The following is a 26806-nucleotide window of genomic DNA, read 5'->3' on the forward strand; positions in this document are numbered from 1 at the left end:
CATCCCTAGAAAACCTCACTATCCACGTTTTCTGGACCTTTTTTGCAAGACTTCTGGACTTACTGCCTCAAAGGAAAGTATTTCTTGCTATGGTTAATTGAGGAGAAACACTTAAAAACAACTATTTATTGCTACTATCTCCTAGAAGTTATGGAAATACATCCTAGACACACGGACTGACTGCAAGGGACCTTGCAGTGATTCAATTCCTGATGTCAGAACAGTTTATGCAGTACAAAACTCTCACCTACTGGAGAAATTGTAGATGTCAGAAAACAGTGTTTCCCCCCCATTTATTTTTTCAACTAATGTTTAGCAGGTAGCAGGAATGTTTGTGAATGTGGACTAAAAGCTGTCTTCTTATTGTTCAACATGGTGCTGGTGAGACCTGCTCAGGGAATGATTATTTGGTGGTTCTAGAATAGTGCTGGCATGTATGTCCTAGGCTAAAATGTTCAAGATGAAGCAGATGCAGCAATGGTGACAGTTGTGTGTGTGTGTGGGGGGGTGCCTTTTTTTTTTTTTCCTGAGACCTTAAGTGTTGTGGTCCCACACTAATGTGGGAAAACAGGTGATTGAACATGAGGGGGGACCCTAATAGGTCTTGTAAAATCAGTAGACTTCCAAAATTATTTCCATCTTTTCTGTAGATCTATTCAGGAACCAAAGTGGGGCCTGCTTTGTTTATGTCTGCCTGCCTTTGCCAAAGTTCAGCAACAGATTGCTGTGTTTGAATTAGGGTACGAAGCATGAAAGCAGCTGGAGCAGAGACTATAAGGACTACAAATAAAACCTAGGAGTTCACTACTGTCTGCTAATGTACGGTGATTACAGGGATGAGGAAGCTCGGAAATGATTTAGAAAGTATTTTCTTATCCATGCTGTCACAGTTCCAAGGTAAGCAGCACTTTGACCCTCTGTTAGCTCTTCCTGGGCAACACACCCGGTATGTTGTGCGGCACTCGCTGCTTTCTCAGCGAGCTGTGCCACCCCATTCAATCTTTTCACGTATTTTGGCTGTCCTGGACTGACAATGCTAAGGAGAGGTCGTCCTAAGGTATTGCCCCAAAGGGAAGAATTTCTTGATATGGCTAACTGGGGAGAAAGACTTAAAAGAACCTCTGAAGCAAAACAGAAACCCTGTATGAAGCTAGTGTAATGGTAAAGCTCTATCTCCAAATGTAATGCTAGGAAAAATGCAAGCATAACCATGTGTGTTACAGTCCTGAAGGAATTACACGGAAGGCCACTCACAGTGCTTCTGTCAAATCCCTTTTCCCCAGGTCTAATTATTGATAGTTAATGTCTATTCTTAATACTAAATTGCCAACTTGAGTTTCTTCTGTTGTCCATAGGATGGGGAGCTTTTAGGTGGCACTCTGCAAACTGGATGAAAGCCACAGGGTGAACAGAGCCTTTAGGGTAGTTCAGTTTGTTTTACTGAATCAGCAAGCAGAACTGATTAGTTCTGTAGGTGCCCAATTACCAGATCTGGCCAGAGACAGCAGCCTGGGGAAGAAGGCTACAGAGCAAAATAAACCTTCGGTAGCAGCCTGCAATTATTGAGACTGGATTAAATCCTGATGGAAAAATCCTGCTTCTCTTAAAATACTGGAAGAGGGAAAGCTGCTCCCATCTTACACCGGCTCCAGAGCAATTGTGGAGCCGTTCTGCTTGTCTCCTGCACCTCCGAGTGCCTTTTTGGTGGAGAGGCGGCAGGGCCACATCCCCTTAGAACCCTACCTTGAGGCACCTCGGCCACCTTTTCCCTCCTGCAGCAGGGATGAGGCTGCTCCCCCCGCCTCCCTGCTCCTGCTCTCCACCCTGCCCAGGGCAGACAGCTCTTCTTCTGGATATTTTTTCTTTTTTTTTTTTTTTTTTTTTTTTTAATTAATGAATCATTCACCCTCCGAGGCAGCTGCCTCACTGCTTGAGCAGGGTTCCCCCCCCCCCTCTCCCTCCCTGAGGCGGGGCGGAGCGCGGCGGCGGGCGGGCCATGGCGCTGGGGCTGGAGGAGGCCTTGGGGGCGGCGGGGGAGTTCGGCGGCGGGCAGCGCCGCCTCACCGCCCTCCTGGTGCTGCTGCAGGTGAGGCGGGGGCGGCCCCCAAGGTTTGGGGGGAGGGCGGGGCGGTGTCTGGTTCCCGGGGGCCGCGTCCCGGCGGGGGCCGCTCCCCTGGCCCGGCCCCGCGGCGCCAAACCGGCCCCCGCAGCCCCGCGCAGCTTCAGGGGCGTCCCCGGGAGGGGGCCGGGGGGGTTGGTTCCCTTCGCGGGTTGATTTTCAAACCCTCCTCCGCGCCTCCGAGGTGCTGGCTCGCGTGCCTCCCTTCTCAGAGTTTGCGATCCGTTTTCCTTATTTCTATGCCGAGCTTCCACTTTTGGAGAGCGCTTTTCAAGCTTCTGCTGAGTGGAAGGAAATGGAGTCTAACCGCAGCAACTGTTTGTTGTGGGGTTTTTTTTGTTTGTTTTTAAAAATTTTTTATTTTATTTTATTTGTTGTTGTGTTTTGGTTTGGTTTGTTTTTTTTTTTTTTTTGTGGTGCCTTTTTTTTTGGTTTGGTTTTTGGTGGCTTTTTTTTTTTTTTTTTTTTTTTTAAATCTCCTGTGAAAAGCGGTATGCTGGGTGCTGTCTTGAAATCGTGCCCACACCCCCGCATGCAAACATCGAGCCGTTACACTCGCTTAGTTTTTCTTTTCATAACCAGCTTCCTCCTGTCAGCGCAGTTCTGCTTTTCGAATTAAAACGTTGGGGGGGGGGGGGGGGGGAGGGGGGGAGGGAGATGGTGCCGGTTGTAGGGTTTGGGTTTGGGCTGTAACTTGTTTCTGCAGGAAGGTCCAAGGTAAGCAAGGGATAAAATAGCACATTCAAACGATGTCCAGCCAGTTGCACCACCCAAAGACTTGTGGCCCCGTGAAGGAAGCCATTCTAGATGCAAAACTATTCCATCAGTGATAACGTGCTGAAAATCACCAATATGTGGGTAAGCTTAAGGAGAATGTTAAATTTAGGTTAGAAAAAATAAAAGCACACGCAAAGCCCAGAAGACTTTCAAAACATCTTGAAGCCCGTACTGATGAATAAATATGCTCATAAGGGTTTCTTCATGAAAATCTGTTTTACTCCTGCACATTCTAGTTTTCATAATGATCAGGTTAAGGTTTCAATCTCTGCAATGGAAAGAAATAGCAGAGGCTTTAAAAAATATAATCTTAAGATTTTTTATTTTTTTTGACTTGTCACTACAGGTTGTATTCTTTGAGTATAGTATGTATTGTAATTTTTGTTTTGTTCCAATAAAAATAATCTTAGTGTAAGTCTTAGATCTCAGCTATGAAACTGTGATGAAGTTCTTAATATCTTCCTGTGCCTGGCTACAAAACTGCAAGAACAAACTAAACAACTTTGCAACAGGAGGAAGGAGGGTGTCAAGGTGAAGCTTTTACTGGAAGTACACCGGTATGTCTGGTGCGGTACCTGCTGCTCCCGACAGCCTCGGTGATCGCATCTGAGGAGTTAAACATAGACTGACAGCATGCTGTCTGTGAAGGGAAGCTGTTAACTGTTAGCTTAATGAGAAGCTTACAGTATTCTACCAGGTCTCCCTGAGATTGTTTAGGATAAATGATTGTGTCTTATTTAAAGGTCTACGTGGCTTGTCAGTCGATGCTTATTGTGCTTGTGGGAGCTGTGCCGGAGTATCACATAGACCAAGAAGGAGTTCCAGCAAGCAGAGCTGAGCTTGCCAAGCATATCCATTTTGCGGACAACTTCACATCTATAGTAACTGAGGCAAGTACTTCTGTCACACCTAACCATTTCTTCTCTTACTGGGATGTGTGCCACTAGGTCAGGACGTGGTGCTTGTGAAAGCTGAGCAGGGCTTAGCGTAACATTTCGCTTATGCTGTTAAAAACTACTGCAAGCCACCTGTCTGGCTTTATTATTTTTACAACTGAAAGTGTATGACTGAAATTATTAGTTTAGCTTTCCTAATGTATATCTAATACTTATTAATTCAGGTTAAACTTTCTATGTCCTATTTATTTTGTTTTCAGTCTTCTTTCAGATGTTTTAGGAAGTCATTACTAGTGAGGAATGATCGTTTAACTACTGTTTATAATTGAAATTTAGGATGAGTTCCTCTTAATGTCTGTTTTCTACCAAGAAAAGGTTCAATTTGTTTTCCCTGCACAGCCTGCTGTACCATGAGTTGCATTAGTTTCGCACAGACGATACATCTTAAAGGTTAAAACTAGTATGAAAATGAAACTCGTGCACCACATGTCTGGGGATTTCAACGTGTGGTGAGAGTGGGAGTTGGAGCAGATTGAAGTTTGCTGAGTGGGACAGAAGCTTGACCCTTCATCCTCAAGCCTTGTGGATTCCACACAAGAGCCTGCGTTTGCTTTTTGCTGGTCCCTGGGCTACAATCACTCAGGCGAGCGGGAGTGACCTAAGCATCACTGCTAGTGCCAAAAAAAAAAAGGCTGCGTGGGCAGCTTGGCTTGCAGCATAAGCTGTCAGAGTCCCGCTGCTGGAATTCTTGGAGCGGTTGTCAGTAGACTTGTATGAGACACATTAACACTTGGTGGAGCTGGTGCCAAATTTTTGCTTCCTTCGCGTTATCCCAAATGTGTTTGTAATGTGTGTCTTGGAAGAATGTAGTGACTGGATGTAAGAAGGAATGATGCAATATTGGATCACATCCTCTGTCAGAAAAAGATTTTTTTTATTAGCCTGTTCTCCAAGATGACCCTTCGGACTCTCGACCAGATGCGTGATGTGGGGTAGTGCTTAACTTAAAAGCAGAAATCAGTGAGTTTTAACTAATGCTGTGTTTGTAAATGCAGAAGTCAGTGTCCCTGTTTCCAAAATATGTAGTAATTCTCAAGACTCATCAAAACAAATTTATGTTCCCCTTCACCTCCATTCCCAGATTTTAAAAATTATATCGTTAATAGCATTTTCCTGAAATCTTTAGATGCTGGACAACGTTTTGCTGTATGCTAGTGGTCTGGTAACTAAATCAAACTGCCATGTGGATTTAAAGAGCTGAGAGGATGTCTGTTTTAGTGATAGCAAAATTGGCAGCATTTTTGTTGGCAAGATACAGTAATTTTGAGAAATATTTAACAAGTTCCTTTTGTGCATACAAAGTAGATAGACGCATTCTTTTAAAAGTTATGTTTTTCACAGAGTATTGTATCAGACTTGATAAAATATGGGCATCTTCCAGTGACATGCTAAGCAGCCCAAGTAACAGTCTGCAAAAGCAATCTTTCCTCTTGTTCTATCCTGAGAAAGGAAGCTGCTTTTGCAAAGTTTGTTTCCTTTATTTTGATGATGGAACTTAAACTGTAAATATTTTAAGTTCTCTTCTGGTTTGGCAGGGGCATTGTTCTGCTTTGGAGCTCAGCAGAACTGTAGAGTAGCTCTTCAGTCTGCTTCAAGAACTAAGCGCTGTAATTAATTTTGGTATAACTAAGACGTCATACGTAATAGCTCAGGCATGGTTCATGGAAAATGCAGTTGTTAGAATTGCTTCTTGGTCTGGCATCAACTCAGTTCCCCGCTTTAACAAGCGATGATGCTTTGGAAGGTGAGTTCAGGAATGTCTTACGTGTGGTGTAGAAGTTGTCCTTTACCTTTGCAAAGTTGATTTTTACAATTGTATCCAGGAGCATAAAGTTGTTTTGTCTCTGGGATCAGCCTGAAACACCCAGCAGACAAGAACTGGGAGTTTGAGATCCATATGCTGTGGAGCAGTAGGACTTACACCAGCAGTGCTCTGTGCGGTGGAGAGCACGTGCTGTGCTGTTTTTATACTTGATGTTTCCTGAGGATTTGTGCCCAGGAATATTTCATTGTTGAAGTCTCCTTGGCAAGTTAAGAAACCATAAGTTTTGGGGCTACTTCCTTATCCAGTGTGATAGGGTAGGACCTGCTACCCAGTGGGGTATGGTAGGAACCAGCTGCAAGTGCTGCTGCACAGGAGTTTTACCTTCCCAGAGTATCTAAAAGTCCCCGAAAACTCTGAAGTGCTGGAGCACTGGGTACATTGGACTGAAGAAGACATCCTGTGAACGTGTTAGATCTTGTCCCACTCCCACAACCTGCATCTTGCAGGATGCTGGATGAGGAGAGCCCAGGTAACTGGAGGGTTACTGGCTGGACGGAGTCATGTCTTCTCTGTACTTTACTCAATCAGAACTCACGTAGTGGCAAAAACATGTTTCTTGAGATAGTTATAAGTAAAAGATCCAGTAAATTCCTAATATTCTTTGGAGATCTGTATTAATTCAAGGCAGACACTTCAGAGCTGTAGTCCTAGTATGGTGTATTGGATTTTGGTCATGGCTTCTTCCCTTAGGCTTTTTTTGTTTGTTTGTTTTTTTAACCCTTTTAGTTCTTTAAAAAAAGCAAATGGGATTAGGATCCATCTTCCCTTCCCCAAATGACATACTGCACATGTCATTTAAAAAGTCAGCGTGATATTCATCGACTTTTTTGAAAGTAAATTTTCTAGTAAATATACTGGGAATTATTTGAAACACTCAAATAATGATGAAATATTTCTTTGGGTAAAGCTTTGCATTGAAATAGCTAAGTTCTTCTCCTGGAAAATCATTTAGGATTTTCTGATTGCCATTCTTTCCCAAGTTCATGATGTCAGCAATGTTTTTAATCTCAGCAGTGTGTTTCTGCAAGTGGTGATTCTCCTTATTTGCAGCAGAGGGGCTGCACAAGCTGCCTGTGTGCCTTGCCCCGTCAAGCATTAGTGTCAGTTCCATTCCAGTTTCAACCCACTGTCAGCAGACTTTCTTCTCTTCTGACAATTTTTGATTAGGCTGCCTCAGTTCAGCTTCTGGATGAGGTAGAAAGCATGTTTTGTAAAGAAACCCATCATTTGTTTCTGACTTTTGGTTATAAATGCATGTTATGCAATAAGATACTAAAATATCAATGGGTAGTCAATATAAGCAAGGACATCCTTGCATAGTCCCTCACTGCTTCTCTTCAACAATTCAACATGTGTTTGATGAGGAGGGGCAGCAGGGATTACTCCTGGCTGGGGGAAACTTAGCCACACAGCATTAACTCTTGAAGTACTGCAATAGTGAACATGCGTTGTTCTTGTTAATCAATAATTTTTATTACCTGTTCATTGAAATTGCTAAGCTTGGTCGGTGTTGAAAGGCGGAAGCTGTTAACAGTTCAGACTTTCCTTGCTTTAATAGCTTAAGATAAGTTGCCTTGCCAAATCTTGGGAATTGGGGTGCAACTGATAATACTTATCAAGTTGAAAGCTTGTAATATAATTTAATGAAATTTATTGGGGGCAAGAAAGTAGATGTGAGAGTCTGTTAGGGAAGAAAAAATAGGACTGCTATTGGCTTACATGTCAAACTTGGAACAAAACTTTAATCGGATATAAAGCAGGAAGTGGGAAATGGCAAGAGGAGAATTTTGATAGATTTTCATTTTTAAGGAACCAGCAACTTTTAACAATAAGGAGATTTTTTTTTTTTTTTTGGACAGTGGTACCTAATCGAACAAGAAGCCTACAAAGTAAGCCTTGCATCTTCCCTATTTTTTGCTGGATTGCTTATTGGAAATATCACATTTGGCCCTTTGTCAGATAAGCTGGGCCGGAAACCAGTGTATATCTCAGGTAAGATTTTTTAAAAAGGTTTTCCTTAAGCATTCTGCGTGGATAACGCCATCTTTTTCTTTACTGACTATGGGCCACCCTACCCGGAGGCTGCCTGTGGGTCACCTGCTCTGTCAATGATAGAGTCAATGATGTGTGTAAGTGTTTCCCTGCGAGTAGAGCAGCACTAAAATGAGTTAGTATGAGTGTGCTGAGCAGCATAGCGGTCACTGGAATATCGACGGGAGACAGTAAATAACTTGGTTTTGCTGTGGCTGTCATTATTGGAGCACAGTATTCCACACATCGCCCAACCATTTTGTTCCCAATAAAAATAATTTGCTTTTTTTTCTTTTTTTTTTCGGATGGGAGAGAATGATTTGCCTAAGCATCTATAGAGTGGGTTACTCATGTCCTGGTGTTTTGTTTTCCAGCTGTGTTTGCAGCCAAAGGGTCTTTTTGATGAATAACAACATTGTCTCAAGGAAATGTCATCTTTGGCATTACAGACCTCAAACGTGTGGCTTGAAAGTTATTGTAATTTTCATATGATGTGATTTTAGGAAGCCAAATGCGAGAGATTAGAGGCAAGAGTACTATAGACTCCTCATTACAGTCAGTAACTGACTGTGGTCCTTGCCCTTCTTCTGAGATCAAGCTGCGTAACATAAGTACTAATTACATTTTATTCTCTCTCTACAGGTCTGTTTTTTGATGTCGTTTTTGGGTATGTCACAGCATTAGCTCCGAATTATGACATATTCGCAGTTTCACGGTTTTTTGTTGGAATTGTGAATGGTGGAATGGCTCTTGTGTCTTTTGTCCTAACACAAGAATATGTAGGAAAATCATTTTGGTCATTTACAGGTGGGATTTGGGAATATTTAATCATTACTACTGTGCCACATAATGTTCTCACTATCAGTACTTTACGTCTTACATTTGTACCAAGTAAAGGCCGTTTGTAGCGCAAGTCAAAGCGTGGTGTGAGTCATCCAGGTTCTGATTTCTGTGGTAGAGGTACCTGAATAAGGAAGATGGGAGTGAGTTTGTTCGATAAAAAGCAAAACTTAGGTTTTAAAAACAATACATTGATTCTTAAAATTTCTCTATTTGTACGCTGCATTACATAAAGAAACAATACATGTTTGGGCAGATCCTGCCAACTTCGGAACAGTGCTGTATGCTATCTTGGGAAGGTATTCTTGAAGTGTTCTCTGAAGTTTCCCTGCACCACAGAATGATTTAGTGCCAAGAGAGTGTTTTTTCTACCGCTGAATGTGCTGACCATCCGGTATTTTTAAATGTCCCTTTTCGCAAGCCACTGCCAGGACTTAAGACAAATTGAACGCTTGCACGTCAGGCTGTTGTAAAGCTGGAGTAGCTCAGACTGTGACGCCTTCTTGGCTCGCACAACAGGGGGAAAAACTTGTTCCAAATACTGACTTGCTGTGGCTTTAAGGGTATTTTTCTCTCTCATTTCTTCAGTTACCTCATTCTGCTGTTTTCCTTATTTCTTCTCTGGACTCCTGGGGAGGTGTGAGACAGTTGTGGTTTAGTTATAGCTTTCCACTTTTTTTTTTTTAAGTAATGAATTTTCTTCTTGGGTCACTTTTTTGACTCTGGTCCTCTCTCTCTCCCGCCCTTGCTTCCCCCGTGCCCTGTTGTGTCTCTCTGCTCTTCCCGGCCTTCCTCCCTGCAGGGCCAGCTTCCTGAGGGACCCACCAGACAGGCCGTTTCCTGCCGCTTGTTGCTCTAGGTGCTTTATTCTACTTCTGCTCGGCTGTTGAGGAATTGGTGCTGCACATCTGGTCGGGGGCTGAAGGAGGGGGAGCTGCTGGAGGCAGCTGGGCAGGGCTAAGGAAGCTCTCCTGGGTGCTGGCTGTGAGCTAGGCTTTGGGGCGATAGCGGAGAGCCTCTGGGGTTAGAACCAGATCTCCTGTGTTCGTCTGCAGAGGGTTTGCTGTTAGGCTTTTGGAGTTCAAGTTGACCCCGTATTTTAAACACTTCTATTTATGCTTGCTCATCGGAAGTCTGCTGTAATAAACCTCTGGCTTGCAGCTGGTTTTGTACCCAACTCAGTCACTGTACTTTAATAACTGATTTCCAATTTCTTTTCCAGCCTGCCGCTTCTATTCAAGATGGCCTTAATAGACCTAAATAAATCACTCACTTTCAACACTTCCCCTTCCTGTCCTCAGGTTTTCTCTTCAGTCTGTAGGTTCCTGTTCTTTTCCTGCTCTCTGCTGTGTACCACTCTTTCTTTTTGAAAGGCGGGGAGGGGGGAACCCAACCCCCCTATATATTCTACAAAGCTATTCTTCTTTGGGATTGCATAATAAAGTCAGCTGGTTCACAAGTGCCATAAAGATACTTCATAAAATTGCTGTTTTATTTAGGTGGGCTAGGAATTTCAAGCTTCTCCTTAAGAATTTTTTTTTTCTTTCTTTTTCCAGTGGTTTTTGTAGTCACTGTTTTGGTTCTGTATTTTCAGGTTCATTAACTAACTTGACATTTGCTGTTGGCATTGCTGTTTACGCTTTCCTGGGCTACTGTGTAAGAGAATGGCGCTACCTTGTCTTGGTATCGAATTCTCCAGGAGTCATCTTCCTCCTTCTTTCTTTGTAAGTGGTTCACGTGCATTACAAAGATAAGAAAAAAAATATGCATCAACTTAACAGTTACTTTTTCTTGTCATCATTTCAGAGTGGTATAAAGAAGGATGACATTTTTCTGTATGGTTTTGTGAACCAAGCAAGAGAAAAATGGCACTGTGAGGGAAACAGCGGTTTGAAATGAAGCAGAAGGTCAGGGTTACCCAGAAGACAAGCTTGTGTTCCCGCAGGCTGTCACAGTTGCAGTGGCCCGCGGTGCAAAGAGCAGCTGTGTGCCAGCTGCCCAGTAAAACTCAATTACAGAACTGCTCGGGGAAGGGAGGGGAAGGCCTGCCAGAGGCTGCGAGCCGGGGCGTCAGCCAGGAGCGCTGCCCTGATCCTGCCAGGGAAGGGCTTCGGCGCCTGAGAAGTTCTGGAAGTGATGCTAGAGGGATTTTAGAGTTCCTTTCCATGAGACACATGCATGCAAAGGGAAGTAAGGGCAAGACACTTGGAATTGCCTTTTTAGCGTGATACACTATCTACCTCCTTGCTTTTGAGGTCCCTTGTGTCTGTTCCTAGCACCATTGTGCTTGAGTGCTCCTATTCAGAATTTCTATGTGGATGTTATCATAAAAATGATTATGAAATCATTTAAGGAACGTAAATTGAATGTAGCATTTAAAGAATTAAAAGTGCTAGCTTTGTCTGGCCTGTGTTGTTAAAAAATATTCTTTTATCATATAAAGTAATACATTTTGCATGCTTCTAGTCACTACTTAAAGCTGCAGAAGAAATAAAAGACTTAGTGTCGTGGGTTGTGCACACATTAATACAGGGAATGTCCAGCATACACCATAGATAGGAAAAACCTTCATATTTTTATGTCTATTTTTTTTTTTTTTAAATTTCAAGTATTTTGTAGGTAGATCTGCTCTTGAAATAAATGGTTAGAGAATACACCAACACCCCCTCCCCTGCTTCCTGTACTCAAGGAAAACAAAGCTGCTGGGCTGAGGAAATAAGTTCTGCATAATATATTTTCCTCTGCGGTGTTCTGTTTCTGATGGAAATAAAATTACTTCCCCCAAATACTAAAAATACTGGGATCCTCTGAAGTAATGAAAGTTTAGTGTGGTTTTAGGATGTATATGTCTGTTAGGAGTACCAGAGAAAATGATCGTTCAGTTAAAAATACTTCATTGGGGTTTTTATGGCTTGTAACAGCAGGAGCACACTCTACAACCTGAAAAGACAGAAATCGTGAAGTTGTGGTAAGCAAGGACATTCTGATTATGTTTAAGAATAAGAGATTTAAAACTTCTGGAGGCAGTGATGAGCTGGTACTGGAGCCTGACAAGTAATTCACCAGTAAGGTTTCTTTGTTCTTCCCTCTAAGTCAGAGCCCTTCCGATAATGGAGAAGCTTGAAATAAACTTTGTGAAAACAAAGTTTTGTCCGGGCTGTTCAGATAATTGGGACTTGAGCTGCATCCTGGATAATGTCAGTGTAGCGTTTCCTAAAAAGTCAGTTCAGCAGAAGTCAAGAATTCGATTTAAACTTTTCTAACATGACTGAATGCTTTGTCAAGCATCTCCATCAATCCTTCTGTAAGGTCAGCTGTATTATTATCACTGTACGTGGAATTTACTATGCAGAATGGTGCAAATAGAATGTTTTTCTTCAAATTTTGTATTGTAACTTGTAAGTATTGATCTGCAAAATGGAAAGAGTGACTTTAGTGCTGTGGTCATAGGAATGAACTTGTCATTGTTGATTTTCTGTTCTTTCCTGTTAGTATGCTCCCAGAATCACCGCGATGGCTGTATTCCCAAGGAAGAATGGCAGAAGCTGAAGATGTGTTGCAATATATTGCCCTTGGTAATGGAAGAGAGAGATTAAATCTAAAATTAAAACCAAGTGAAGGAACTTTGAGAAAGGATGAATCGGCACCTGGTATCCTAAACTTAATAAAACACCCCGTCCTTCGGTGGCGAACCGTCATACTGATGTACATCTGGTATGCAATAACAAGATGCTAAGATGATGTGAATGAGTCAGGCATGAAAAAACAATTGAAATGTTCATCCTTTTCTTTTAAAAACTCTGTCCTCAAAAACCAAATCATAAATCTGTGGGTTGCCGGCAGACAATAATAATTTAAAATGATGTGTTGTAAAATTGATGTTTTAGTCTTTTTGCTGTTGCGTTTTATTTTCAGTGTGTTGCCTAAAATCTGCTTCAGAACCTACTAAGAAGTAATATGGTGAGAACATAATATTTACATTGAGTGAAATAAGAAGCTGAAGCAGAAATTACTGAGAGGGTGTGTATTTGAACCACTTAGGAAGAAAAGGACTACGCGGATTAGACAACAGTAGAGACCTGGAGTCAGAATAAGTGTAAAGAGCCAAAAACACATCACACAGGTTCAGTGGAGGAAAACTGTGGGCAAGATAAAATGCAGATTGCATAGATTTGTATGAGGTGGTGTCTTGAAAAGTGGTACAACTTGAGAAAAAAAAATAAAAGAAAAAATCACTTTGAAGTGCAGGGCGATATAACACAATGTATTGGCAAGAAATGGCAGTGCAGAGGGAAGCTGTGGGGTAGGGGTGGGTGTTGGGTTGGTTGGTACACCAGCAGCTGTTGCAGACTGGTTTGAGCTAAAAGTCTGTTGGAGGAACAGCTCTGTTCCAAAATGCCAAGAGCAAGTTGTCCCTTGAAAGTTCAGTGTCATTTGAGACAATTCTCAGGATGCTGATGAGAAAAATCAGTGTTTTGATGCGTGGGGTAAGCAGAGATGTGCAGGACATGTGAGAAGCAGCAGGAACGTTTTTGCCAAGTAGGACCTTTCCAAGAAGCCTCTTAAGTTGCTGCTAGGTAAATGTAAGTAATTACGGTGATGAGAAGTGACACAAAGGCATTCTTACCTTCTGGAAGAAGAGGTTGCAGCGCTGTTATGCTCTCTGAAACCCCGTTAGAGATAGAGCATGTGGAGCTGTTGGCGTGGTGTCACGGCGGTTGTCACCCAGCCCCTCGTGCCGTTGCCCAGGAGCCCTTAGCATCACCCTCGGCCGTGGCTGATAGAGGACATATTTCTCCCTGTATCGAGCAAAACTTCCCCCTCTCCTTTCCTACATCACTTGGCCCAGATTCTGCTTGGACAGTAAGGGAGCGACTAGGGAATGGGCAAAATGTCCTCGTAATGACTGGTAGCCTTTCCGACCTAGTGCTGTATTTTGTGGGCAGGGGTGTGGGGGCTTTGTTCTTTCCAAGTAAAGTCACAATAGGGTTGTGGGGTAAGCCTTCCCTAGGTTTGGGGAAGACACTCTGTGTTAAGCAAGGGATGTACATAGAATTTTCTTTCATAGGATTGTTTTGCAACAGTTAAGCATTGGCTGCTTACAGTTAAGCTTATTAGATTTGCTAAATAACCTAGGAAGAAAAAAACAAGCTAAGAGAAAAAAGTTGTGCTGTGCATATATAGTTGAGCACTTGTTTTCTTTCAAGAAGTTACTTTGTTTAATTAACTAGGAACTACTCTCTTTGCCTTGCTTAACTTTTGGAGGGAAATAAGAATTCTTTTTGTAGCGTCTAACTCAATATAGCTAATCCATAACCCAGCAGAGTTTACCTTCTAAATACTTCCTTAGCCCTAAAGACTAGTTATGTTAGTAATATAACTTTTATGGTTATTTTTAGGTATGTCTGCAGCTTTGTGTACTATGGACTGACTTTAAACGCTGGTGAATTAAGAGGAAACCTTTATTTAAATGTGGCTCTTTCTGGTCTTGTAGAAGTTCCAGCTTTTCCTCTCTGCATGTTTTTTATTGAGAAATCCTGGTAAGAAAAACTTATTTCCTATTTTTTCTGCATATATTCATAGATAGCCTAGAAAAATATTAACGTTTTTCTCAGTAAGATACTTCACTGTTTTTCTAAACCGTGTTGACTCTCTGGGGATTTACTTTGCTGCAGGGGGTTTTGCAGTTGATAGGGAAGTGGGACTCCGATTTTCTACCTCTACTTTTTTTTTTTTAGTTTTATTCATCTTTTGAATTACTTAAGAGATGAGCTTTTCAACGATTAATGTTATTAAAAAACGTTTGGTCTTTATGGAAAGAATGTGAGTAGCCTAGTTATTTACATACCTAGCTTACACTTTATCTTCTCTTAGATATTTTAGTCAGAATGACTTGTTTTTGTACTGCCCACCAACTGCAGTTGAAAGCAGTTTTCATCATTGTTCATTTTAACTTAAACTTTTCAGAGAGAACTTTGAAGTGGGAGCTGTTCAGTTTTGCTTAAGGCATGAATAATGGATGTCCATGTATTTTCATACTCTTCAGTGTGTTTGGAGGCCATGGTTTATGTGGGTACTTACTTCCAAAGGCCAAAACAGTCTGGCAACCCAGAGCTCATCAGGGTTTCGTGTAACCTTCAGTCTGAGTATCTTTGCAATGATACTTTGGGTTCACTAAGGTCAGTGGCAAAAATCCCATTTGCTTCAGTTAGGTGAGGATGTTACCTTTTGGGGTTTTGGGGCAGTAAAAAGCTGTCAGCTCGGTAAAGCTAAAAAGCAAACCAACTGGCCAGCCTTCACGTGGTTTTAAAAACAAGTAGTGTCTGTTTGTTTCTGAGAAACTGTAGTTCTACTAGTATGAGATAGTAGTTAGAAATAGCTGTGAGAATTCATGAAGTAACAAGCGTGTATAGTATTTCTACATGCCTGCAAACTGTTACTAAGAATACCTTTATTTGTGGTCCTTTGCAGATAATTATGAAATATTTAAGTATGGCAGATGTGGAGATGGGCTGATGATTTTTCTGTCCTGTCATTTTAAAATACTAGGCGGTAGAAATAGCCTTTGCTTATTTCCGTGCATATACTACTAGACAGAAAAGCATATGAAATAGTTTTACTGTATGTCATAACTGCATATATTTATGCAGTTGTAAAAGAGAAAATACAGATTAGACAGCATAAGAATTACGTTTTCTTGACCAATATTCATTTGATCTTTGTGTGTATGTACTGTAATACCCTTTTAGTGACGGGGACCATTGTCTTGCTCAGGACAGAGGAGTAAGAGTCTCTGAGTTCTTGCTGCTGAAGTAGATGGGTTCTTCTCAAGGCTACCAATTCAGTAGCTTAAAAATCAAAACTTGTCTAGAAATAGGAAAGCTTTTGAGGGAGGCCTTCAGTCCACAGAACTAGGAAAATAATGCAAGATTTGAAGCACTTGCCCAAATACAGTAGGTTTATAACTGCTATTAATGCTGCTGTGTACTTCGGTTGGTATTTTGCAGACAAATTGAAAAAATACTGAAGGACATTGCTTCCGTCTTTATCTGGGTCCTCTTTTCCTCTTAGGTCTGGAAGACGTAAAACTACGACATGTTTTCTGATAATTGCAGGGTTTGCCTGTATATTGACCATGTTTTTACCAACAAATGCTGGTAAGTATGTACTGCTGCTAAAGTAGAGGTTTGCTAATTAGGATAAAAGCTGACAAACAGTGAGTATTTTGTGATTGAGTAGGTCAGAGCTTAAAGCCCTATCCATTTACACCTTTCTTTTGCCCTGTCTCTTCATTCCGGGGCTGGTCAGGGAGCCAGGGTCTTGTCTATATATTGCTTTGAGCTTCTTACAAGCAGAATTTGACCCTGTTAAGCGACTAACCTTATCTGACTTGCAAGCCCTTGGCTCTCTGAAGGTCAGACCAACCTATCACGTTCTGTCTCAGATAATGACACTGCATTCAGTTCTTGCGATTAAGCAGCTTATCTTAAAATACTGGATTTAATAGCCAGCCTGCAGTGCAGTGTAGTGTTAGTTTGACTGGATCTTGACAGTGTGAGATGCCAAGCTTAATTTTACATTTGGTTGGTGGCATGTAATATTTATAGAAACAGGAACTGAGGTTTTCCTGAATTAGAAGCTTAATTCATCATTAAAAAAACCCAAAACACTTAAAAGCTTTAAAAAAATAGTTTGTACTTGAGAAATGGAAGTCAGAATTGCAATATGGAAGCCATAGGGATGGCAAGAAGCTTGCTGCCTTTCTCAATCTTGGGCGGTGTATTGCTGCACTGTGTGCTTGTGCAGACAGTTCATGGTAACAGTGGAGCATCATCAAGTATATTTGTCATGTCGAAAGATGTGGGTTTTTTCTAATATTGTCAGTGACATTCATGTATGTTCGGTTTTGTATTTTTACTTTTCTTTCCATTTCAAGTACAATTTTTTTGTAGTAATTCATTTTGGCTACTGAAAACTTATGTCTATATGACACTAAAAATTTGAAGTGATCACTCGCTGCTTGTGTTTTTCTTAATATTGCTTCAGTAGAAATGCTTTAGCCTTAACAGTGTTTTGAGGAGCACCAGCAAAGTGATTACAAGGTAGCCTTCTATAAGTTGTGTTTACCCTTAACAGTTATAAATGCGCTCTGGCATCCGTTTCAAATTGATCTCAGAAGAGTCTCGGGAAGAAAGAGAGAGATAAAATATCCTGTAATCCTATTTGCCATGCTTGTGTTAATTCAAGTCCACAGATGCTTTGTTGCTCCTTTTATTGAGACATCTTGCTTTGTTCCAACAAGTTTACTCTTTGTGCTTCTTCGATTTTTTTTTTTTTTTTTTTTTTTTTTTTAAAGATATAAAAAGAAAAGCAGTAGTGACTAATCAAGGTAGGGTGATAATTCCTGAAGAGTTCCTAAATTTAAAAATCTTCTTCCTTTTCCAGTTGAAATGACTTTAACCCCACTAAAATGCCTTACTTCCCATTGTGGGTAAAAGTAAAGCTGATTCTTGGCCCAGAGTGGTCTGTGTTAGTTAAGCAGAAAGAAATTCAGCTCCAAGCATGATGAAGATGAGTCACATAGGATGAAATGGGGATCGTTGCACCTCCAGTCTGACCCTCCTATTTCTAAGGAGAATACTTCTTACATTTGTCTAAGTCTGCATTCTACTGAGTGATTGATAAGACCCTTGCTTTTATTGCAAGGGTTTTAAGACTTTAATGCGACATTGGGCACGTGCCTCTCAGGTCTGTAACCTCCACTCGATTGCTAAACAACTCTGCTAACTTGTGAATGAGAATCTGATCCAAGTCATCTCTCCTGTGGAATAAGCCAAGAACGTTTCTGTTATTAAAAATGTGTACTGAATTTGAGACTAAAAATGTCTCAATGGTTAAGTAAAAACTGATACGTCCCTCAGCTCCCTCTTTCCTTATCAATTAGAACTCATCAGTTAATTTGTGTGAATATCAGATTGGAAGATGGTGAGGGAGAGTGTCAGCGTGAGGGGAGTGGAGCGGTGATATTCTTCACTTTCGAAAGCTGCCATAAAGCATGAACACATCTGCATTTTTGCACTTTCTGTCTGCTTTATACTAGAGCAAGCAAAGGAGACTTCTAGTCTAGGGGTAACTAGACTTCGAATTCCATGTAGATTTATCTGTTTGTGCTAAAGACATAACAACTTTTTGTGACTCATTGATAAGCTTTCCACTGAAGAAGGAAAGGAAATTTGCAGCTTTTTAAATCACTTCTGTCTCAGCTTTCATTTATGTTGGGTATTTCCTTTTCTGTTGAGAACTACCCTTTCTTGATGGATGTTTTTTCGGAAGTAAATTCGAAGGCTCCGTTAGTTTCACAAGTACTGCTTAAGTGATCTTTTGTTTACGAAGATGACAGCCAGAGGGTATATCTACATAATGGCACTGCAAATGAGACTAAGGGCATTGGTGGCATCAAGACTTAGTCATAGAGTAATTCCTGTTCTAGAAAGTCTTAAACATCAGCACTATTTGTTACCGTTTCCCCCCCCATTTTACTTCTCTAAATTGCAAAGATGAATTAATGGAATATTATCTTTTATCAATAAATCTGAAATGCATGAATTTATTAAGAACTTACAGCTTTGCCTTTTACCAAAGTTTGAAACAGCTGCCCTGCCTGTACTGTTTCAGGCAGAATTGTGTGCACGCCACTGCTGCTGGACCTGCAGGTGAAAGGGTTTTATACAGAAAACAATAGGAATGTTCAGGGGGCTGCCTGGACCTGCTAGGCTGGTCCTAGTGAATGACCTGTAAACGGTCACCAGGATCCCCATAGGTGAATGTACGTTCTTGCTTAATGGCGTGACATTTTATAGATGTAAAGAATATAATGGACTCTTCTGCAAGAATTGCTAAAAATAGGTTCCAAGACTCTGAGGACAGTATAACGACTGTGTCTGGGCTGGCTTACACAAGGAAGCTGATGTGCAGTGAATTTATGGTGTGCTTCTAATCCCACAGCAATTCCCCACGTGGCAGGCCTTCACCCTCCCATGAGGGAGGGAACGTGGAGAAGACAGTGCACTTCAACTTCACTCCTGAGCGCCTGAGTGCCAATTTCTCTGTCTAGACAGACTCTTTCTTCTGTTTTAATAGTGAGACTAAAACTTCCCAGGTGCACTGATGCTGCATTTCTAATACATGGATATGCAGTGTTCAATTCAAGTCTCCCTGGGAGAGAAACAGCAAGCTTTAAAACACATTTGAGAATTATAAATCTCTTCATCATTGCTTCGTGTTTGTTTGATGGAAGGAAAGGGATGTCCTAGCTTTCTAATGGCACCCAGCAGGGCTCTGAGGACCAGATTCACACTTTGCATCTGGTGGATGTATGTAATACTCCAGTCCTTACTGAGCAGAAGGAGAAGTTGGGTGAAAACGTTGCATCTGTTTTGCATGAATTACAGAAATAACTGCAAAAATGCATCACGCTTCAAGAAATTGATTAAATCAAGTTTCTGGATTTCAGTTTACGTACAAATGAATTTCTGCTTCAGTTGATACAGAATCTGACATGATCAGATGAATAGAACTGAAAATATTCATGGGCAAAATTAAAAGAAAAGCAATTGAGAAGCAATCAGACTTTCTTGTTACTTAATCAACATCATTTCATCCAAACCGAAACATGCTGAACTCAGTGCTGAGGAAGAGAACCTGAAATAGAGCTAATCAGAGCATTCGTTCTTTTTCATACTTTAAGAAAAAAAAATTAAATTATCTTTTAATTGAAATGGATGGTGCAAGCATAACCATAACCAAAATCAGGATAATGAAAGCCAGGTTTCTTTCAGACTTTAAAAGATGCACACTTCAGTTTAGCCAACTAAACTCTGTCTATTAAGAATCTGGGCTGTAATAGCATTTGTTCTTTCCAGTGACAAAGCTGTTGTATTTTAGGTCCCAACAGGATGTCCTTGGGGAGCAAATAAACTGCTGAGGTGAACCAAGTTCTATGCTTTTAGTCTAATAAGTTAGTCAAGGAGGCTATATTGTCTGTGTGCTCATCAAAAGACGCAGTTACCTGGTAAGGTATTCTGACTGCAGAGCTGGAAGCCTTAGCCCTTCCATTTAGAGCTGTGATCGTTTTGTATTTTTGCCCCAAAATGGATCAGATGATCTTGGTCCTAAATATAATTTTATCTATCTGTTCTTACGCTAACTCTTGAAATGGTTGGGAAGAACTGAGATACTGCTTTTTTGCTTGTGGTTGAAAAATGTAAAGATGAAGCATTGTTTTTGCGTCCCAGTCTCTTAAAAGAGGACTGGATGTTTTCTAAATCGTTTAAAAAAGAGTAAGAAAAGAGACTATTTATGCTTACAGCTTGTTTTCTCTTCCCTGAAAGGTCTGCTCCTCAGTCCCACTTTGTTAGCTTTGTGTGGAAAGATGATGGTCAGCGCCGCTTTCAACATCGTGTATATTTATACATCTGAACTATACCCAACAGTACTGAGGTAATTTAACAGAGCTTCTGGGTAAATGAAAGTACTTCTCACGCACAGCGATACTGATTGCTGGTGTGCTTATCTGTAATTATTTTTACCTGAAATACCAATGTGAGTTCTTTCTCTAATTAAGGCAGCTGCCAGGGCTTTCAAGGGCTTCTCCTATTAGTCACACGTTTTGCACCAATGCACTTTCCTGGGTTGTTCACGGCAACTTCTTCAAGGTCTGAATCCAGATAAAAATGTGAAAACCAAATTCGTACACTGCGGTGCTAGGTGCCATATTGCTCATTTCTACTATTGAGTTTTGGGAGTAAAATTACAGGGTGCAAAGCAAAACATAATGATGTGAGGAAAGTCTATGCTAACCTGATCATAAATATGGACTATGTAATAAGGACTATTTACAGTCCTTCTGTATACTTAGATCTCCCATACAATTATGTTTGCCTGCTGAAAAGCAAGTGCTTTTCTATATCTTTGTTGTTTAACTAAATATTCACAGTGCAACTCATTTTAATAATTTCTGCATGACAGCAGTTTGCTTTACACCATTTATTTCATGAACAAGTGGGCTAGAGCCTTAGTTTCTTTTTCATAGTTCTCACCAACACTTTGTGACTTGGGCGTTGGGTGGGGGGAGAAATCATATGGGTGACTCCTTGGATTGACTTTTTTTTTACCTCTTTTGAGGTTTACAAATTACTGTATGTTAGAGAGGCATAAAAGCGAGACTGTTTTAGCAATAAAACTGGTGAGGGTGGAGGTGGATTGACTGTTTCTAGATACTGAGCTTGTGATTCTTGGCACAGCTTTAGGCTTAATATGCAAGTCTCAAGCACACTGACTGTAATTGGATGTGGGGGTTTGTTTACGTTCTCCCCATACAAACTTCTGTATCTTTTAAGGTCTTTTTTTTTTTTTTTTTTTTAAGTGGGTGTTTTTTCACTTTTTGTTTTCCTGTCTCCTCTGCTTTCCTGGAGTTGAGAATCAAGATAATTAAATCTGAAAATGTTTTACTTCCTCAGAGTTTGCTTCTTCCACTGTGTTTCCATGTTATGCTGTCTTCCTAAGTCCCACTGATGTTTGGTGCCAAGTATGTGACAGCTCATACCTAGCAAGAATTACAGTAGTGTCTCTGTGTGTTTGAAACAAAGTGTTTGTGATTAGGAAGATTTAAAAAATAAAAAAAAAAAAATCATCAAGTGAAGTGCTGCTTCATTTAAGAATCTGCACTAATAATCTGGCAAAAAAGTAATCTTATGTGCCAAAGATACAGACAACCAGTGGAGAAGATGAGAGAGTAACGACAGTTAAAAAATTACTATTAGAACACTTGTGTTTAATAATACGGCAAACTGTTACGTTAAACTATACGAAAATTAATCACACGCGACAATTTATGCATTTAAAAAAGAGGTTTGCTTATCTCCCTGGTACTTCAACTGCAAATACTGCAGTTCATGGAAGAAAAGCAGCATCGGGTGAGCATTCAGCTTCAAGCAAAGCGCCAGCTCCATCTGGTGGCCCCTGCAGAAGCCTGCCGTGACCCCGGCACTGCCAGGGGACAGCAGGTGGAATAAAGTCTTTTTTTCTTTCTTTTTTTTCCAGTTGGGTGTTTTGCAGAAAAATCAAATGTTTTTGGTATTACTGCACTGTAATTAAACCTACTTTCTGCCTTCAAGCATGAGGACTGTGAGGCGTATTTTTTGAAGTTAACTGGTACATGGGGTAATGACAAATACACTTGGTGCTAGAAATGGGGAGGTGCTGCAAACTGGAGGGTGTGTACGTGCTTTGGGCTTTTTTTTTCCTTTTTGATGTGGCTTTAAAATACCTGTTGGGGAATAAAAAAGGTAAAAATAGGAAACGTCACTACTGTTGTGTTTTGGACAAAAAGGAAGGGAACATGTTGGGAACAACATGTCACCGTAGCTCTAGTAATATGGATGTAAAAACTAACGTGTGTTTTCTACATGAGAAAAAGGTTGTGGAATGATGACATGCTTATATGCAATGGATGAAATCAGAGTGGACTGTCTAGGATAGGTTTGGAAAGCTCATTTGCTTATTTTCGCAGCGGGGAAACTTGTGTTTTCACTTCATGTCAGTGGTGGTAGGTAAGTTAGTACTTCTTAAAAATACTCGCCCTTTTGATCTCTGGCTTCCTTGGCAAGGAACTCTCTGTAAATCTTGCTGTTGAACAGGGGTCCTTGGTGAGCACGGCGTGCCTGTAGAGCCATGGGTGCCCGCCGCAGGGAAGCTGTGGCGTTGGTGCGGGGCCGTACCCCGCTCCGGGGGGATGTGCCGGGCAGCTGCAGCGGGGCCAACTGGCTCGAGCAAAGCCCCGGGCTGATGCGATTCCCCTGGTTGTGGAGCTCTTTTGGCTGGCGTTAGCTCAGGGCTGTGCTCCCTGGGGTGGCCGGAGCACGTGCGGTCAGTTGGGTGGGTCTTGTAGGGAGGGTGGTAAAACTGGGGCCGTGGGTGGTTGGCTGTCGGCAGCGCGGCACCTGAGGAGCATTCAGCTAGTAGTTCTCTGGTGATAATGTGTATTTCCTCTTGGATGCTGTGATGTTGTTCTGCATGGCCCAGATAGTTGAGTTCTGAATTAAAGATATCCTTAAGGTCTTTTAACAACGTTCGTTTTGCATTGGAATTGAAATGGCTCCAGTTGCATTTTGGATCACTGTTTGCCCTACTCCCTCTCAGCAGTAAAAGAAGAAGCCAGCAAGCCTCTGGGTATGGATGGGCTTAGGGTCTGTGGGAAGGAGGCTTCTAAACGAGTGGTTCACACACAGACTGGTATGTCTCATCTGTTGAGGGTATTTGCTGACAGGGGAGGTGCTTGGCCTTGTCCTGTGGGGTTTGGGTCGATGGTGCCTCCACGCGAGGGAGCGTGGGTTGCTATTTTCCTTTTCCCTAGAGGATGTGATGAGAGGAAAGGTTGCTTTGTCTGTTTATTTTTACACCCAAGTCCCTGGTGTCCCATCAGCTCCTTCCATCCCCTGTTTCCCTTAACCTGTGCAAAGGGCTGTTAGGAAGGGATGTGTAGGTGAGTGGTTTCGCTGTGCTGGTGACCCATGTCACCTCTGCTTGTCATCTTTTAATCCTGTCTTTGGAGGAGGAAAAGGAAACGAGGTGAACAGGAGCTGGTCATCTCAGTGGTGTGACTGAGGATGATGATGAATGAGAGGAAGCAACAGAGGCGTGTAGGGAGAAGAGCCACCATGAGCTGGTTCTTTCTGTCTCACTGATGACTGGTGCTGATGTCAGTCTCTGAAGGGGCTGTTAAGTGCCATATTTAGGAGTGATACGGAGATGGTAGATTTTTGCCTTGGGTCAGGAAATGAGAGACTTTGAGGGTTTTTGTAACTTTCTTTGAAGAGGATGTTTGAAGAGGGCCTGCTGTTCTAACCCATGCTTTGGTTATCACAGTCTAGATGAGATTGTTTTAAACTTGTCTGGTAGTTGAAGGGTGCGCAGAATTCGGCAGCCCCTCTAGTGACACATCTGACCAGATGTTTTCCAGCTTTACATTGGCAAAGAGCTATTTTCTGTTTGGAGGTAAGCACTCACTGTTCATCTGTGCAACCCGAGGCGGCAGAAGAGAGGCTGCTGCTGATGGCCTGAGCTGCAGATAGCATTCAGGGTCTTCTCTCTGAAGATCCTGTCAGATTTTGAAATCATTCCCCATCCAGCACAGGGATGTCCAGTTAAACTGCCCTATCTGGCAGGTTGGAAAACCTCTCTCTTGGCTCAAACTTCTGTGAGGGATTGCACAACAAGGTGGTTTTGCTAGGGTTTGAAAGGGTGTGATGATTTACCTTGCTAGCAGCTAGTTGTAAAAAATCGTCAAAGTAGCTGCAAGTGGTCTTCAAAAAAACTTTTTTTTTTTTTTTTTTCCTTTTAAAATTAAGACTACTGCTAACTTTTTAAAAAAAGTGTAAGTTGGTTCTGAGAGTGCCACCACGTGTTCATGCATGATTTAGTTGTGGATTCTGAAACTACAAATCTTTTATCCTTTGTTTGAAACAGAAATGCTGGCTTGGGTGTCTGTTCCATGTCTTGCAGATTTGGGGGCATTTTGGCTCCATTTGTGCCATCTATGGTAAGAATATTTTCTACTTTTGATGTAACTCAGATGTACTAAATTCTCTCAAAAGCGCTTTGCTGACTTTGGTACCACATATGCCTGTATTACTTGAAAACAAATTTGTTTTATGAAAAATTAAATAATGTTCACTCAGTTACAAGAATGAATCAATAAATGTTTAAAAATACCTAGTATTTTATCCTTTTTTGGAAATAATCTAATGTTCTGTGTTGTGTTAATATTTCATCTCTTAATGAAATGATTGTTATATAATACATTCAGTACTGCTAAGGCTCACTCCATATCTCAGTTTTTAGGCACGTAAACAAAGTTTTCATACAAAGCTGTTCCTGTGAAAGTACATTCATTGGGTTTCTTAGTTCTACCAGTATATGGATAATTGCACAGATTGCTGGAGTGAGAAGTTGCAGTCTTTTGGATTTGAGAGCAGTTCATATGGATCATATATTTTAAGAGCGGGAAACAATGCTGGGTTTTCACTATGGATTTTTAATTTTAGAAATCTCTTAGTCCTTCTGTACCGTTTGTGGTGTTTGGAATCAGTGGACTGTCTGCAGGATTCCTGACTCTCCTTCTGCCAGAAACACTAAATAAGCCAATTGCCGAGAGCATTGAAGATCTCCAGAGTCCCAAATACCAAGTGCTTAAAAATGAAGAAGCAGAGTAATTTTTTTTTTTTTTTTTTTTTTTCATGTAGCTTTGCATTATTTTCCCCTCTATCTTACGGGAGCCACGCTGTGGTGCTTATTGCTTAGATTGTGCGTGAATTAATGTGTGCTTGAAGTTTTTAAAGCCATCTTTCTCTTGCATTCAGTGGAGATTAAATTTATTCTTTGCTTGGTTCTTGAAGACAAAAAGGCTAACAGTTTTCACCTGTATGATTAAATTGTATATAAATTAATACTATTTTGTTCCTTGAAGGACAACAAATTTTGGAAAGGCAGTCTAAAATAATCAGGGACAATACTTTGAGTAACTTTCCTGTGTTTTTACAGTAAAACAACTAGGCATATTTTTCATATATCGGATTATGCCTTTTTGTCATGTTTTGTAGTGGAACATAGTCTAAAATTAATATATATCTGCAGAAGTGTTTTATCCTTCATTAGTCTCCCGAGTTACAGCTATTTAAAGTGTTTTCCTGTGGTTGATACGCACTAAATAAAACTTTTGCAGTGGGAAATGAAAGCTTTGTTTGTTTTGACAGGTAGTATAATAGAAAATGTGAAGTATATCCCCTAAGTTTGGGAATAGCTTCCTGGAAGAATTAGTTTTAAAAGGAAGTGGGGGTGGGGGGAAATTCCTGTCAGAAAAGAGTTGTTCGCTTAGAACTAAGCATGCTTAGTGTAAATACAAAAGAATATATGTTTTTCTTAGGTTTTTTCTTGATATGCTAGCTTGTTAATTATCTGGTAATTATTGTGTTCAATCATACTACACACGCTATTATGATTTATTTTTATGCCTAATACACAGTGATACTGCATTCTGTTGAAATGGAAAAAAAAAAGAGTAATTTCTGAGCTTTTTGAATATAATTTCACTTAATTTTTAAAAAGTCAATACTGTTTTTCACATTTAATACTAGCCTATAAAATAGGATAAGAAAAATAAGACATGTAAACAGTTCTCCAAGAATTATTTTTCTTCTGTCCGACAGGCAAACCAGTTAAAAGAAAACCCGTAGGTTTCAGAAGGCCTGCCGGTGGTGGGAAATGAAGCCTCCGATGAGAAGGTGCAATAACAGTTGAAGGGCAGAGCGTTGCTCTGTATGTCTCACAGGAAATGTTGGAGGACTCATGTATAATGCTGTTGGTAGCATGTTGAACAGTTTGATGTGGAGGCAAATTGAGAAGGTGGAAGAAGTTGATCAAAGCTTGTGAGAAGAGAGGTGACAAATCTGTGCGTTAATGACTTAACAAGAGCATACTTGGGATATTTGGACTTCTCCACAGTTTCTTAAAGTGAAGTATTAATTTATTTTACGAAACGTAATTGCTAGCTTCAGATTAAGCTATAATGTTGTAATTGAAGTGATGTGTATAATTTAAAATTTAGATGGCCTTATATATTCAGGCAAGCTGTAATAGTGAAAAGTAACAGCATCCTGTATATGCTTATTTTCTCTACAGGGGTTTTTGTCTCTAAATTATGGTATACCTCACACTGTGAAGAGACCAAAGATTTTTATGGGTTGTTGGTTGTTGGCCTTACTATGTCTAGCGTAAGAAACCTGAACAGGAGATTTGAAAGGAGAATAAATAGACTTTATTGTGGGAGTAAGTAATTTTTTTATTATGGTTGTACAGTAAAAGATATGTAAAGTTAAAAATAATACTATATAGGAAAAATGAGGTCAGGCCTTTAAGAGGTACATTTAGAGGAGAGGATGACTAACCTTTTAGACAAAGGTTAATAAGTTCTAGCTGTACATATGGAACTAGAAATTATTGAACCTGAGTCGTATGTTGTATAATATACGTAACAATATGTAATCCTGTACATTTCACACACGAATTGGAAATTCTTCCTGCGAGAGCGGGGTGTATGTGTTTGGTTAACAGTTAATATATTTATGTTGGAATAGAGGCATTGCAAATGTTACAGTTTTTGATAGCCAGCACAATTTTGTTATTAAAAAGATAATTATTTAA

At 40.7% G+C, this 26806-nt stretch overlaps 1 protein-coding gene across 3 annotated transcripts; it reads left to right on the forward strand.

The window, feature by feature from the left end:
* Window positions 1–1996: 1996 nt before the first annotated feature.
* LOC104365788 (solute carrier family 22 member 15-like) lies at window positions 1997–26806 on the forward strand. Of its 3 annotated transcripts, none has more exons than XM_042791487.1 (12): window positions 1997–2086; window positions 3640–3786; window positions 7537–7669; window positions 8351–8515; window positions 10143–10272; window positions 12041–12262; window positions 13948–14088; window positions 15620–15705; window positions 19939–20047; window positions 24074–24146; window positions 24652–24815; window positions 25813–26806. In XM_042791487.1, the coding sequence occupies exons 1-12, from the start codon at window positions 1997–1999 to the stop codon at window positions 25823–25825; spliced, it is 1473 nt and encodes a 490-aa protein (XP_042647421.1). In that variant the 3' UTR covers window positions 25826–26806. The 3 variants fall into 3 exon arrangements, with proteins under 3 accessions (XP_042647421.1, XP_042647416.1, XP_032850495.1); XM_042791482.1 differs by having other exon boundaries at window positions 24652–24810; XM_032994604.2 differs by lacking the exon at window positions 1997–2086 and adding an exon at window positions 2376–2443 and having other exon boundaries at window positions 24652–24810.

Source organism: Tyto alba, unplaced genomic scaffold (genome assembly GCF_018691265.1).
Source record: "Tyto alba isolate M040663 unplaced genomic scaffold, T.alba_DEE_v4.0 Super-Scaffold_1, whole genome shotgun sequence".
Lineage (NCBI taxonomy): Eukaryota > Metazoa > Chordata > Aves > Strigiformes > Tytonidae > Tyto > Tyto alba.

What these genes read in the sequence shown, in the direction of transcription:
- LOC104365788 (XM_042791482.1), top strand. Translation starts at nt 1,997, where the DNA reads ATGGCGCTGGGGCTGGAGGAGGCCTTGGGGGCGGCGGGGGAGTTCGGC. An exon ending in ATCATTTTGGTCATTTACAG is followed by an intron (nt 8,516 to 10,142) that starts GTGGGATTTGGG and finishes CTGTATTTTCAG; the next exon opens with GTTCATTAACTAACTTGACA. An exon ending in GTCATACTGATGTACATCTG is followed by an intron (nt 12,263 to 13,947) that starts GTATGCAATAAC and finishes GGTTATTTTTAG; the next exon opens with GTATGTCTGCAGCTTTGTGT.